Source organism: Dendrobates tinctorius, unplaced genomic scaffold (genome assembly GCF_039654945.1).
Source record: "Dendrobates tinctorius isolate UK_male_01 unplaced genomic scaffold, ASM3965494v1 ptg000265l, whole genome shotgun sequence".
Taxonomy (NCBI): Eukaryota; Metazoa; Chordata; class Amphibia; order Anura; family Dendrobatidae; genus Dendrobates; species Dendrobates tinctorius.
In genome coordinates this window covers 5285040-5298852 of record NW_027361932.1, presented here as the reverse complement: position 1 = coordinate 5298852, position 13813 = coordinate 5285040, and the positions used below count along the sequence as shown (strand labels likewise).

The following is a 13813-nucleotide window of genomic DNA, read 5'->3' as shown; positions in this document are numbered from 1 at the left end:
GGCGGTGGCGACGTCAGCAGGCCGCGGCTCCCCAGGGATGCATTGCGGCGGCCCGACTCCACGAGCAGCTTCCCGTGCCCGCTGCGCCGTGCCTGGAGCGGAGATTCCTGGGGGAGGCGGTCTTCAGCAGCGCTTCTGCCGCCTCTCCCCCCCACAAACCCTGGAGGCCCGCTGACCTTCCAGAGGTGGCGCCTCGGGTTACCACCCCAGCCGGGACAGGGAACCCCCCGCTGTCAACCTCCGGACTGGCTGGCCCCAGCATCCAACGACGACTGCTGAGTCCATAGGTTCCCTATGGGGACAGGAAACCAACTGACGCGGGAGAGAGGTACCGCCTTTTTATCTGTAGGTTTCCTGTCCCTGTGGGGCAGATCCCCTCTCTCCGTGGTGCCGTCATGAGGGGATAGAGAAATTATCCTATTTTAACAAGTTTATACATCTGTAGTACACCTATTGGGCTTACCAATTTCCTGGATATAAGAAAATTGTCCCTAAGTTATCACTATATTATATCGATAATCCATCTCTTATCTTAAAATCTATGTTTCCCCACCTGCCTAGTACAGGGACTATTAAGGAGAGATAGGGACAGTCATCGTTGAGTGGGGGCACCGAACAATCGTTTTTTTTACGGTGGCAACCTCCACAGCTAGGTAGTGATCAGTTAGGGTTTAACCAGGGACCCTTTAGGCAATTCTATAGATGTTCTCAGTCTGTGTGTTTTATTAGAATTGTTTTCTGTATTTAAGTTTGATTATCCTAACATTTGTGTCAGTCTTTCACACTGGGTGGTGTTTTTTAAAAGTAACGGATTAAACATATACTGTACATTTTAAAGAGATTATATGTGTCACAAATTGATGGGTTTTCCCTAGTCTTTGGACTTTTTCTTCTAGATCTCCAGCAATCCCAAGAAACAGTGCTCTATGTAAATGTAGTGTTGCTGGATCATGTGCACATCCGCCCCATTCATTTTTTTTTAATGGGACTGCTGGAGATAGAGAGAAGTGTTCATCCAGCCTTTAGCACGACCATTAAGAATAAATGGAATGGAGATGCACATGATTGACAATCACTCCATTCACACAGGGCTCCTCAGAGTCCCAGTTCTCAGGATCCGTGGGGGATCGGAAAGTTAAGGGCAGCACGGTGGCTTAGTGGTTAGCTCTGTAGTCTTGCAGCGCTGAAGTCCTGGGTTCAAATCCCACCAATGACAACATCTGCAAGGAGTTTGTATGTTCTCCCTGTGTTTGTGTGGGTTTCCTCCGGGTTCTCTGGTTTCCTCCCATTCCAAAGACATACTGTTAGGGAATCTAGATTGTGAGCCCCATCGGGGACAGCGATGATAATGTGTGCAAACTGTAAAGCGCTGCGGAATGTTAGCGCTATATAAAAATAAAGATTATTATTTATCCGCAATCCAAACTTGGTACAACCCCATTAATAGTTCTTTCAAGTTACCTGGTGTCCTCTAAGGAAACAACTCCAGAAAGCTCATCCACTGTTATTTTACAGTGTTCTCCAGACACCAGTTTGTTACCAGGAAATGAAAGGTCACAGCCTGTAAAGACAAAAATAAAATAAAGATCAGTCTACTGTGATTCTTAGGTCGGGTGCACACGATGCAGGATTAGCAGAGCTTTGGATGCAATGCATGATCGCTGCGTCTAAAGCGCTGCCGTCTATTGAACGCAGGTGAATCCGCATGTGTTCACTGAACCGCGAGGATTCACCACGTCCAATATATTCTATTGATGTAATTTCTGTTTTGGAGACTAGCGTTCCCATAAGAGAAATGGACATGCTGCGGTCTGGGGAGACAAGGCGCATGTCCGTCTCCGCAGGTAAGATGAGGGTGTCTGTGGATGCATAGTGGACATGTGATTTCTTGAATGATGACAAAGCATATTACTAAGAAAACAGAACGTCTTATAAATTGTGCATTGATTGCTCACTTTCATTCTTACAAAGGACTAAATGTGTAAATGTGAATTACAACCTGTTGAAAATGTAATCTTGTGTATAGTTTTAAATTTTTGTGGCTTGAAATACAGATCTGATGTAACAATATAGAACCTTTGTGGACACCTTTCCAGTCTCCAGGACCTCGTCACTGGTGGGCAAGAGTCTGGTGGTATCAAGTAGCTCCTGACAGAGCCAAATTTTTACCTTCACTGCGGGGCCCTGTTTCGATGCATTTAATAACCAATCATTAACCCCTTCACCCCCAAGGGTGGTTTGCACGTTCATGACCAGGCCAATTTTTACAATTCTGACCACTGTACCTTTATGAGGTCATAACTCTGGAACGCTTCCATGGATCCCAGTGACATATTGTACTTCATGTTAGTGGTAAAATTTCATTCAAATAACTTGCGTTAATTTGTGAGAAAAACGGAAATTCGGCGAAAATTTTGAAAATTTCGCAATTTTCCAACTTTGAATTTTTATGCCCTTAAATCACAGAGATATGGCACCCAAAAAACTTGATAACTAACATTTCCCACATGTTTACTTTACATCAGCACAATTTTGGAACCAAAGTTTTTTTTGTTAGGAAGTTATAAGGGTTAAAAGTTGACCAGCGATTTCTCATTTTTACAACACCATTTTATTTTTACGGACCACATCACATTTGAAGCCACTTTGAGGGGTCTATATGATAGAAAATACCCAAAAGTGACACCATTCTAAAAACTGCACCCCTTAAGGTGCTCAAAACCACATTCAAGAAGTTTATTAACCCTTTAGGTGCGTCACAGGAATTTTTTTGAATATTTAAAAAAAAAAAATGAACATCTAACTTTTTTTCACAAAAAAATACTTCAGGTTCAATTTTTTTTATTTTACCAAGGGTAACAGGAGAAATTGGACTGCAAAAGTTATTGTGCAATTTGTCCTGAGTACGCTGATACCTGATATGTGGGGGGGGGAACGACTGTTTCGGCGCATGGCAGAGCTCAGAATGGAAGGAGCGCCGTTTGACTTTTTCAATGCAAAATTGTCTGGAATTCAGATCGGACGCCATGTCACGTTTGGAGAGTCCCTGATGTACCTAAACAGTGGAAACCCCCTACAAGTGACCCCATTTTGGAAACTAGACCCCCCAAGGAACTTATCTAGATATGTGGTGAGAACTTTGAACCCACAAGGGCTTTACAGAAGTTTATAAACGTACAGCGGTACAATTAAAAAATCATATTTTTTCCACAAAAATGATCTTTTCACCCCAATTTTTATTTTCCCAAGGGTAACAGGACCCTAAAAGTTATTGTGCAATTTGTCCTGAGTACGCTGATACCCCACATGTGGGGGTAAACCACTATTTGGGTGCAGGGCAGAGCTCGGAAGGGAAGCAGCGCCATTTGACTTTTTGGCTGGAATTAAGATCGGACATCATGTCGCGATTGGAAAACCCCTGATGTACCAAAACAGTGGAAACCCCCCACAAATGACACCATTTTGGAGACTAGACCCCCTAAGGAACTTATCTAGATGTGTGGTGAGAACTTTGAACCCCCCAGTGCTTCACAGAAGTTTATAACGCCCGGGCGTGAAAATAAAAAAATTCGTATTTTTTCCACAAACATGATCAATTAGTCCCCAATTTTTTTATTTTCCCAAGGGTAACAGGAGAAATTGAACCCCAAAAGTTGTTGTCCAATTTGTCATGAGTACGCTGACACCCCATATGTGGGAGAAAACTACTGTATGGACACACGTCAGGGCTCGGAAGGGAAGTAGTGATGTTTTGGAATGCAGACTTTGATGGAATGGTCTGCGGGTGTCATGTTGCCTTTGGAGAGCCCCTAATGTACCTAAACAGTGGAAACCCCCCACAAGTGACCCCATTTTGGACACTAGACCCCCCCCGGAAATTATCTAGATGTGTTGTGAGCACTTTGAACCTCCAAGTGCTTCACAGAAGTTTATAACGCTCGGACGTGAAAATAAAAAAAAAAAAAAAAAGGAGATTTTTGTGTACTCACCGTAAAATCTCTTTCTCTTAGCCTTTAATTGGGGGACACAGAACCTTGGGTGTTATGCTGCTGTCCACTAGGAGGCGACACTATGCATAATCTGAAAAAAGATTAACTTTGGCTCCTCCTCTGCAGTATACACCCCTAGACGGCGTCAGCCTTCTCCAGTTTTGTGCCAAAGCATAAGGAGGAACGTAACCAAATAACATAACCATGCCTGTAAGAAGGCTACTATGTACGAGCTCAAGAACAATATGAGAACTCAACAGGAAACAACGGCCCGTAAGGGCAACAGGGTGGGAGCTGTGTCCCCCAATTAAAGGCTAAGAGAAAGAGATTTTACGGTGAGTACACAAAAATCTCCTTTACTCTGTCGCCTAATTGGGGGACACAGAACCTTGGGACGTCCCAAAGCAGTCCCTGGGTGGGAAGCAGTGGACGAATATTGTGCCGACAGTCCCCTAGACTTGGGGTACTGCCGCCTGCAGAACCAGTCTACCCAGGCTCGCATCCGCTGAGGACTGGGTATGAACACTGTAGTGTTTCGTAAACGTGTGTAGGCTAGTCCAAGTGGCCGCCTTGCACACTTGTTGTGCCGAAGCCTGATGCCGAATGGCCCAGGAGGCCCCTACTGCCCGTGTAGAGTGTGCCGTGATACCGGCCGGAAGAGGGGAACTGTTAAGTCGGTAGGCCTTATGTATGGTGGACTTGATCCACCTGGCAAGGGTAGCCTTGGAAGCCGGCAACCCCTTGCGACTACCTTCCGTAAGAATGAAGAGGGAATCGGATTTCCGGAAAGGTGCAGTCCTGGACACGTAAATCCGCAATGCCCTGACTAGGTCAAGCGTATGCAGAGCCTTCTCCACTCTATGTACCGGAACCGGGCAAAGGGAAGGCAGTGAAATCTCTTCGTTAAGGTGAAAGTTGGACACAACCTTCGGAAGGAAGGATGGTACCGTGCGGAGAACCACCTTGTCCTGGTGAAAGGCTAGGAAAGGTCGTCTGCAGGAAAGTGCTGACAATTCCGACACTCTGCGTAACGAGGTGATAGCCACTAGAAAAACCACTTTCTGAGACAGAATGGAGAGTGGAACTTCTCTAAGAGGTTCGAAGGGTGGAGCTTGCAATGCTGTCAGGACCAGATTGAGGTCCCACGTATCCATCGGACGTTTGTAGGGAGGAACCAATCGGGAAACTCCCTGGATGAAAGTCCTTACTTGCGGTTTAATAGCAATGCGCTTTTGAAAAAGGACTGAAAGCGCCGACACCTGACTCTTAAGCGAACTTAAGGATAGCTTGGCATCTAGGCCCGATTGAAGAAAACCTAGTACCTTCGGGAGGTAAGGGAGTGGGACTTGTCCATGAGATTCGCACCAAGAAAAGAAGGCTCTCCAGGTACGATAATAGAGCTTGGCAGAGGCAGGCTTCCTTGCCCTGATCATAGTTGCAATGACTGCCGGTGAAAAACCTGCCTGGGTTAGAATCCAGGTTTCAAGGGCCATGCCGTCAAATTGAGGGCCCCTGAATTCTGGTGGAAGAACGGACCTTGAGACAGAAGGTTGTGGCGGTCGGGTAGACGACAGGGGGCGTCTGCCGTAAGTTGGACGATGTCGGCGTACCAAGTACGTCTGGGCCAGTCTGGCGCGATGAGGATGGTCGGAACTCCCTCTTGCTTGACCTTCCTCACGACCCTGGCTATTAGGGGGAGGGGTGGAAAAATGTACAGGAGTCGGAACTGGGACCAGTCCTGGACCAGGGCATCCGCTCCGAGCGACCGCAGGTCGTGTGTCCTGGCCATGAAATTGGGAACCTTGGCATTGAGATGGGATGCCATTAGGTCCACATCCGGGGTTCCCCATCGTTGACAGATCTGGTAAAAAATCTCGGGATGGAGAGACCACTCCCCCCGAGTCCATTCCTTGCCTGCTGAGGAAGTCGGCTTCCCAGTTTTCTACACCCGGAATGTGTACCGCAGAAAGAACCGACCTTGTGTCTTCCGCCCAGCGGAGGATATGAGCCACTTCTCTCATTGCCTGGGCGCTGCGGGTCCCGCCTTGGTGATTCACGTATGCCACAGCCGTGGCATTGTCCGACTGTATCCGTATGTGCGAGGCTGCAAGCAAGTGATGAAAGGCTCTCAGTGCCAAGAGAATGGCCCTGATTTCCAGAACATTGATGGGCAATGTCACTTCCCTCGGTGACCACTTGCCCTGTGCCCTGTGATGTAGGTGTACCTCCCCCCAGCCTGTCAGGCTTGCATCGGTAGTCAGGATCTTCCATTGTCCCGAGAGGAATGGCTTCCCTCGTGTAAGCGAGGTTGGTTTGAGCCACCAGTGCAGGGACCTCCTGGTCGATGACGTCAACCTGAACTCCCTGTCGAGGGAGAAGGGGTTCCTGTCCCAAGATCTGAGTATGGCTAGCTGAAGGACCCTGAGGTGAAACTGGGCAAATGGCACTGCCTCTATTGCTGCTGCCATCCTGCCGAGGATTCTCATGGCAAACCGGAGAGATCGAGGAGGACTGCGAAGGAGTGTGCGAACTCCCAGACGGATGGCCAGTGTCTTGTCCTTGGGAAGGAGCACCAGGCCCCTGGTGGTGTCGAATACCATTCCCAGGAATGTTAGAGTCCGAGTTGGGATGGTCGACGATTTCTGTAGGTTGACTAGCCATCCCAGGTGACTCAGTGTCTAGAGTGATTGAGACACTGACCTCGCAGTCTTTGAAAGTGGGAGACTTGACGAGGTCGTCCAGGTACGGGACGACTAGAATGCCTCTTGAGTGCAGGACGTCCATGGTGGCCGCCATGACTTTGGTGAACGTTCTTGGAGCCGTGGCGAGTCCGAACGGAAGGGCGACAAACTGGTAGTGGTTTTGGTTGACCGCGAACCTGAGAAACCTTTGGTGGGCGGGAGCAATTGGTATGTGGAGATACGCATCCTGTATGTCTATGGAGGCGAGGAATTCTCCCTGCTCCATGGATGCAACGATGGACCGGAGGGACTCCATGCGGAAATGACGGACCCGTACGTAATTGTTGAGCTGTTTTAGGTCCAGTATGGGTCGGACGCCGCCTCCTTTCTTGGGGACTACAAACAAATTTGAGTAGAATCCTCGGAATCTCTTTCGCGGGAACCGGCACCACAACTCCTGATTGAAGGAGAGAGGAAACCGCTTGGTGGAAGACACGAGCCTTTTCTGGTGGTGTTGGAGGAACAGAAAGGAAGAACCGGTTCGGTGGAACGGAAGTGAACTCTATCTTGTATCCGGAAGACACTATTTCCCTGACCCACCTGTCTTCTGTAATAGGCAGCCAGACTTGCTGAAAGAGTAAAAGTCGGCCGCCTACTGGTGGGGTGTCTTCCGGAGGTCTCGAGTCATGATGAAGTGAAGTTCTGAGGTTTTCCTCCCTTGGGTTTCGCTTGGCCTGCTTTCGACTGCCAAGCCCTGTCCGGTCGCTGCTGCGTCCGTGGGTTGTCTCTGCGTGGAGAACGGTTGCGGTTTTGCACTGGGCGCGAAACGGACCAGTCCGAGGAATTCCGAAAGGATCGGAATCGCGTCTGGTTTCTTCGTTTGAACGTGCGTTTCGGTTTTAGTTGAGGGAGAGAGGTACTCTTACCCCCGGTGGCATTGGCTATCATGGTGTCCAACTTTTCGCCGAAAAGTCTACCAGTAGAATACGGAAGTCGCGTGAGGGACTTCTTTGAGGCCGCATCCGCTTTCCATTCTCGCAGCCAGAGGATGCGTGGGATCGTGATGGCGTTTGATGCTATTCCCGCTACAGCTCTGGCGGAATCCAGGGCTGCATGAATCATGTAGTCTGCTACCACTGCCATCTGGACCGCTTGGTCCGAGAGTTCAGGATTTGAAGCCTGAAGACCCTCCTGTAGTCTTTTGGCCCAAGCTAGGATGGCCTTGGCTGCCCAAACTGAAGCAAACGCAGGGCCCAGAGAGGCGCCTGCCGCTTCGAAAATAGAACGAGCCATGCGTTCTACTTGCCGGTCTGCTGCGTCCCTGAGGGTTGAGCTATCCGGCAGAGAGAGTAAAGTCTGCGCTGCTAGCCTAGAAACCGGAGGGTCCACTTCAGGTGGATCTGCCCATTGTTTGGTGTCTTCCTGTGGGAAAGGGTACTTCGCTTCCAGATATTTGCGATTAGCGAATTTTTTGTCAGGCTGCGCAAACTGTTTGGTAAGTATTTTCTCAAACTCATCGTGATTAGGGAAGACCTTAGGTGGTTTTTGAACACTTTCGAAGCAAATCCTATGTTTTGGGACTTCCGGGGGCGACTCTGGAATTTTTAGCACCCGATGAATAGAAGAAATACTAGCGCTGTATTGCTAGGGGGAGAAGGTACCACGGACCTGACCGTTTCATTATCTGAGTCGGAGTCACAGATGCCCTCCGAATCCTGTGCCTCACTAAGGTGATCCCTGGAGGGCGACCTGGGGCGGGGGTCTTCTGTGGTGGGGGATCCCTGTGGTAAATTGCACTGTCTGTCTGTGGCAGGGGACTGCCCAGGAGACCTGGAATGACGCTCTCTCCCCCTAGAGGGGAACGACCTTGTGCTATAGTGCGACTCAGGTGATCGAGACCTGTGAGTCCGCTTACGTCTGTGAGAGTCAGAAGCAGCATGTTCCTGAGACAAGCTGTCCGTTTGCTGTGTACCGTCCATAGCCGGGGTCCGACTCTGCAGAGCTTGCAGCAATGTAGCAGTTAGGTTGTCTATGGACTGTGACATAGACTGAGACATCTGAGTTGCCCATTCCGGCGTGGCCTGTGACACTGAAGCGTCAGTAGGGACTCCCTGGGGTTCTGACCCAGAGTTCTGGATGCAGACCCGGCAGTGCGGATACGTGCTGCCACTAGGGAGCGTGGCTTTGCAGGCTGTGCAGAATGCATAGAAACATTCCTGCCTGGTTCTCTTCCTTGAGCCCGGCATAGTGCACAGAGGCTGGCTATAAGGGATCGTACAGGGGTGGCTACGCAGAGGGAACCCACAGAAAGCCTTTTGGGAAGTATAGATTCACAGCTCAGTAATGAGAACCCAGCTGTGAGCTTACCCCACCGGTGTGCCCCTAGGTCCAGCGCCGACAGATCCAAGTTCTGTGCCCCCCGGAGACCGCTGTGATGCTTCTCTCCAGGATCTCATCCAGAAAAAATGGCCACCGGGGCTCTGAGGAGAGGGAGGAGGGGGCGGAGAGCTGAAAAGGGCGCGCTGGGCTGTGTAAAAACGCGCCCTTTCTGCCTCAATCCACCCCTTCTATGACACTCCAGTGTGTCATTTTGGTCATCCGGGGGGCGGGCCGGGGGGCGGGGAAAAGGCGGCGGCTTCAGCTAGGCCGAAGCCGCGGTCTAAATTTGAAGCCTGATGCCCAGGAGGGCTCCAGAGCGGCGCGGTAGTCCGGGGGGGGGGGGGCGGATTTGTACCAGACCCCCCCAGAACGGTCGACTGGATAGCGGTGGGGGTAGCAGGGGTGGCGGTTTTTGTATGGGGGGCCCCTGAAGGGCTATGGAGCCGCTGCTGCTGCAGAGACAGGGACGCAGCAAAAGCCCTGTTTCTGCTGTGCCATCCAGTCCGCACCCTCCCCTGGCCCCCACAGGATCCCTCAGCCGGCCTGGGGTCCCTGGAAGCTGCGGAATGCTGCCTGATCTCCGACCCTACCTGAGGCGTCTCAACCTAATACCCCCTGCGGGGGATTAGGGAGGGTGCGTCTGTCACCGTCAGGGGGTCTTCATCCTCGCCTCGACCTCAACCCAGACCCCTAAGGGTGTTGGGGAAGGAGGGGGGTCTCGACCTCGAACCAGGACCCGAGGGACTGGGGAGGGAGCGACATGGGGAAAAAAACCACCTCAACCTCAACCGGGTACCCCTAATAGGGGACCGAGGAGGGAGCCATGCCGGGAGTCTCGCTGGAGACCCACTTTTCTTCATCTGTATTTCCGTGAAAAAAGGAAAAAAACGGAAGAAAAAAGGTGTGCCTCCTTGCGACACTAAGCAAAAACTGGAGAAGGCTGACGCCGTCTAGGGGTGTATACTGCAGAGGAGGAGCCAAAGTTAATCTTTTTTCAGATTATGCATAGTGTCGCCTCCTAGTGGACAGCAGCATAACACCCAAGGTTCTGTGTCCCCCAATTAGGCGACAGAGTAAATCATTTTTTTTCCACAAAAATGATATTTTTGCCCCCAATTTTTTATTTTCCTAAGGGTAACAGGAGAAATTGGACCCCAAAAATTGTTTTGCAATTTGTCCTGAGTAGGCTGATACCCTACATGTGGGGGTAAAACACTGTTTGGGCGCATGTCAGAGCTTGGAAGGGAAGGAGCACCATTTGACTTTTTCAGCTCAGAATTGGCTGGAATTGAAATCAGACGCCATGTTGCATTTGGAGAGCCCCTGAAGTGCCCAAACAGTGGAAACCCCCAATTCTAACTCCAACCCGAACCCCAACACACCCCTAACCCTAATCTCAGCCCTAACCCTAGCGGAAAAATGGAAATACATTTTTTTTTATTTTATTATTTTTCCCTAACTAAGGGGGTGATAACGGGGGGTTTGATTTACTATTTATGGCGGTTTTTATGTTTGGCAGCTGTCGCACGCTAAAAGACGCTTTTTATTGTAAAAATAGGTTTTGCATCACCACATACTGAAAGCTATAATTTTTCCGTATTTTGACCCACTGAGTCATGTGAGGTCTTATTTCTTGCGGGACGAGTTGACGTTTTTATTGGTACCATTTTCGGGCACGTGACATTTTTTGATCGCTTTTTATTCCGATTTTTGGGACGCAGAATGAACAAAAACCAGCGTTTCATGAATTTCTTTTGGGGGGGGGGGGGGTGCGTTTACACCGTTCCGCGTGCGGTAAAATTGATAAAGCGGTTTTATTCTTCGGGTCAGTACGGTTACAGCGATACCTGATTTAGGTCGTTTTTTTAAGTTTTGTCGGTTTTATGCAATGAAAACTATTTTATATAAAAAATAATTATTTTTGCATCGCTTTATTCTGCGAGCTATAACTTATTTTTTCGCTGATGCTGTGTGGCGGCTCGTTTTTTGCGGGACAAGATGACGTTTTCAGCGGTACCATGGATATCTATATGCGTCTTTTGATCGCGCGTTATTACACTTTGTGTTTGGCGGTATGATAAATCATTATTTTTGCTTCGTTTTTTATTTTTATTTTTTAAGGGGTTCGCTAAAGGGGCTAACTAATGGGACAGTTTTATAGGGCAGGTCGTTACGGACGCGGCGATACCCAAAATGTGTACTTTTATTGTTTTTTTTTATTTTCAAAAAATGGATTTATTTGGGGGAATATTTTTTTTTTTGTAATTTATTTGGCGATTTTTTAAAATTATTTTAACACTTTTTTTTTTTTTTTTTACTTTATTAAATAGTCCCAGGTGGGACATCACTGTTCTGTGACAGATCGCTGAAGCCTATTCAGTATCTATAGGTCGTAATTTTAAAATACCAGAAACAGACATTTCCTCCTCTGAAGCGGAGGTGTCTGATACTGAGACAAAATCTAGGTACCAGAGGGGAAGAGGTAGAGGAAACAGAGGTGGTAATAGAGGGAGTAGTAGAAGGTCCCCGCAAGGAGATTTAGATCTCAGCTACCCCCTAAGAAGTCGACAGAACACTCAACGCCCCCTAGAACCCCAAGTACTTAATCTCTCAACACGACCATTAACAGAAATTGAAATGTGCGTTCTAAGTAAAGGGTTATCCTTTGTTCCCACAACTGACTATGACTGCTTTGAAACAATTAAAGATCTCCACCTATTCGCACGAAAATTGAAATGGCGAAAACATTTTATAAGGGAGGACAAAAAGACATCGATGGAGCTGGGCATTGATGATGAGTTATTGGCTGATGTACGCTTTTTATACCATCTGGGGGATGTGAACCCCAATGATAGAGGAGTGGGTCCATTTACGAAATTAAAGAACAAGAGTACAAAAATGCCACCTCAAACGGGAGACCTAAGCTCAATCGATGTCTTTGTCAATCTGGTGTCGAACGATCTAATGAATTTGTCAAGTACCAATAAGGCTAATTTTCATAATTTTACAAATAAGGAAATGGGTAGTTTAAAGAATCTGGAGCAGGACAAGAGCATCGTAATTAAACCTTCAGACAAAGGAGGAAACGTAGTGGTGATGGACATAATGCAATATAAGTCCATATGTATGGCAATATTGAATGATGGTGAGAACTATGAAGTGGTTCAGAGGAATCCCACTAATAGCATTGTTCGCAACCTTACAAACTTGATTAATGAAGGCTTTGATGCTGATGTAATTGATGCGAACGAGAGAGATTTTCTCATTCCAGTGCATCCTGTTATGGCTACGTTTTATTGCCTTCCCAAAATTCACAAAGGCACGAATCCCCTTAAAGGGAGACCGATCGTAGCAGGTATTAACAGTATTACACAAAATCTGGGTCTATATCTGGATCAGATACTTAGACCATTTGTCCTGTCTCTAAATTCATACGTGCGTGACACTACCGACTTTCTTGGGAAACTAGATGGTGTGTGCTTAGAAACTGACATGATAATGGGAAGTATAGATGTGGAAGCACTGTACTCCTCAATCCCTCATGATGTTGGTCTTAAGGCTGTAGATAGTTATCTACAAACAAGAGGTTGTCAATACCATAGACACAATGAGTTTGTAATGAAAGCTTTGGAATTTTGCCTAAACCACAATATCTTCTTGTTTGATAATAAGGTCTTCCACCAGCTCAGGGGTACCGCGATGGGGAGTCCCTGTGCCCCTACATATGCAAATTTGCTCCTGGGCTGGTGGGAGGAGAATATAGTATTCAGTGATACATCCACCGAGTTCAGCGAGAAGATAGTGATGTGGGTACGTTACATAGACGACGTGTTCGTCATATGGAGAGGTGCAGAGGTTGACTTTGGTCAGTTTGTTAGAGGACTGAATGATAATGAAATAGGCTTGCATTTCACCTATGAGGTCAATAAATGCAGCCTGACATTCCTAGACATCCTAGTCCAAAAGAATGATAATGGTGAGCTTATGACAAAAAACTACCGTAACCTACGGCTACAAATTCCCTCTTGAGATGGGAAAGTGGGCATCCTAATTCCCTAAAGAGAGGCATTCCGAAGGGACAATATCTTAGAATTCGTCGGAATTGCTCAAATACAGCCAATTATAAAGAACAGGCTGATGATTTAAAGCAAAGGTTCTTGGATAGAGGCTATCCTAAGAATGTGTTAACTGAAGCTTACAAGAACTCTCTGAGTAAAAACAGAAGAGACTTATTGAGCCCCGCACCTCCGAAACTGGAGGATAATATTTCTAGGTTTATAACAAAGTTTTCTAACGGGGTGAAAGAGATACGAAAAATTCTAGAACGACACTGGGCAGTGTTGTGTATGGACGTGGATGTCAAGGATACAGTGGGTCCTACCCCTCAGGTCACCTTTCGTCGAGGTAGATCATTGAGGGATAGATTGGTCCATAGCCATTTTCAGAATCCGCATAATCAGACATGGTTGGGGTCACCTCCACTGGGATGCCATAGATGTGGGAAATGTAAAGCGTGTGTATCTATATCCCCTGGTAAAACTTTCACAAGTAATAACACTGGAAAAGTGTACTCTATCAGACAGTTCATCAATTGCCAAAGCACAGGGGTGGTATACAAGGCAACGTGTGAATGTGGTCTGGAGTACGTAGGAAAGACCAGGAGAGAGTTTCGGAGGAGGGTAGGAGAACACATGCGTGACATCAGCAACAAAAGGGACACGTCTATTGCCAACCACATAAATAGACACCATCAGGGTAACTCCA

At 47.8% G+C, this 13813-nt stretch overlaps 1 protein-coding gene across 3 annotated transcripts in view; it reads right to left on the bottom strand.

Annotated features, from left to right (window-relative positions):
• The window catches only part of CHFR (checkpoint with forkhead and ring finger domains), a 101666-nt gene that overhangs the window by 82783 nt on the left and 5070 nt on the right, over positions 1–13813 (bottom strand). For all 3 annotated transcript variants that reach the window (XM_073559022.1, XM_073559023.1, XM_073559024.1), the window contains one exon: positions 1462–1561. In XM_073559022.1, the coding sequence (XP_073415123.1) occupies positions 1462–1561 (100 nt within the window). The remainder of the gene's footprint in view (positions 1–1461; positions 1562–13813) is intronic.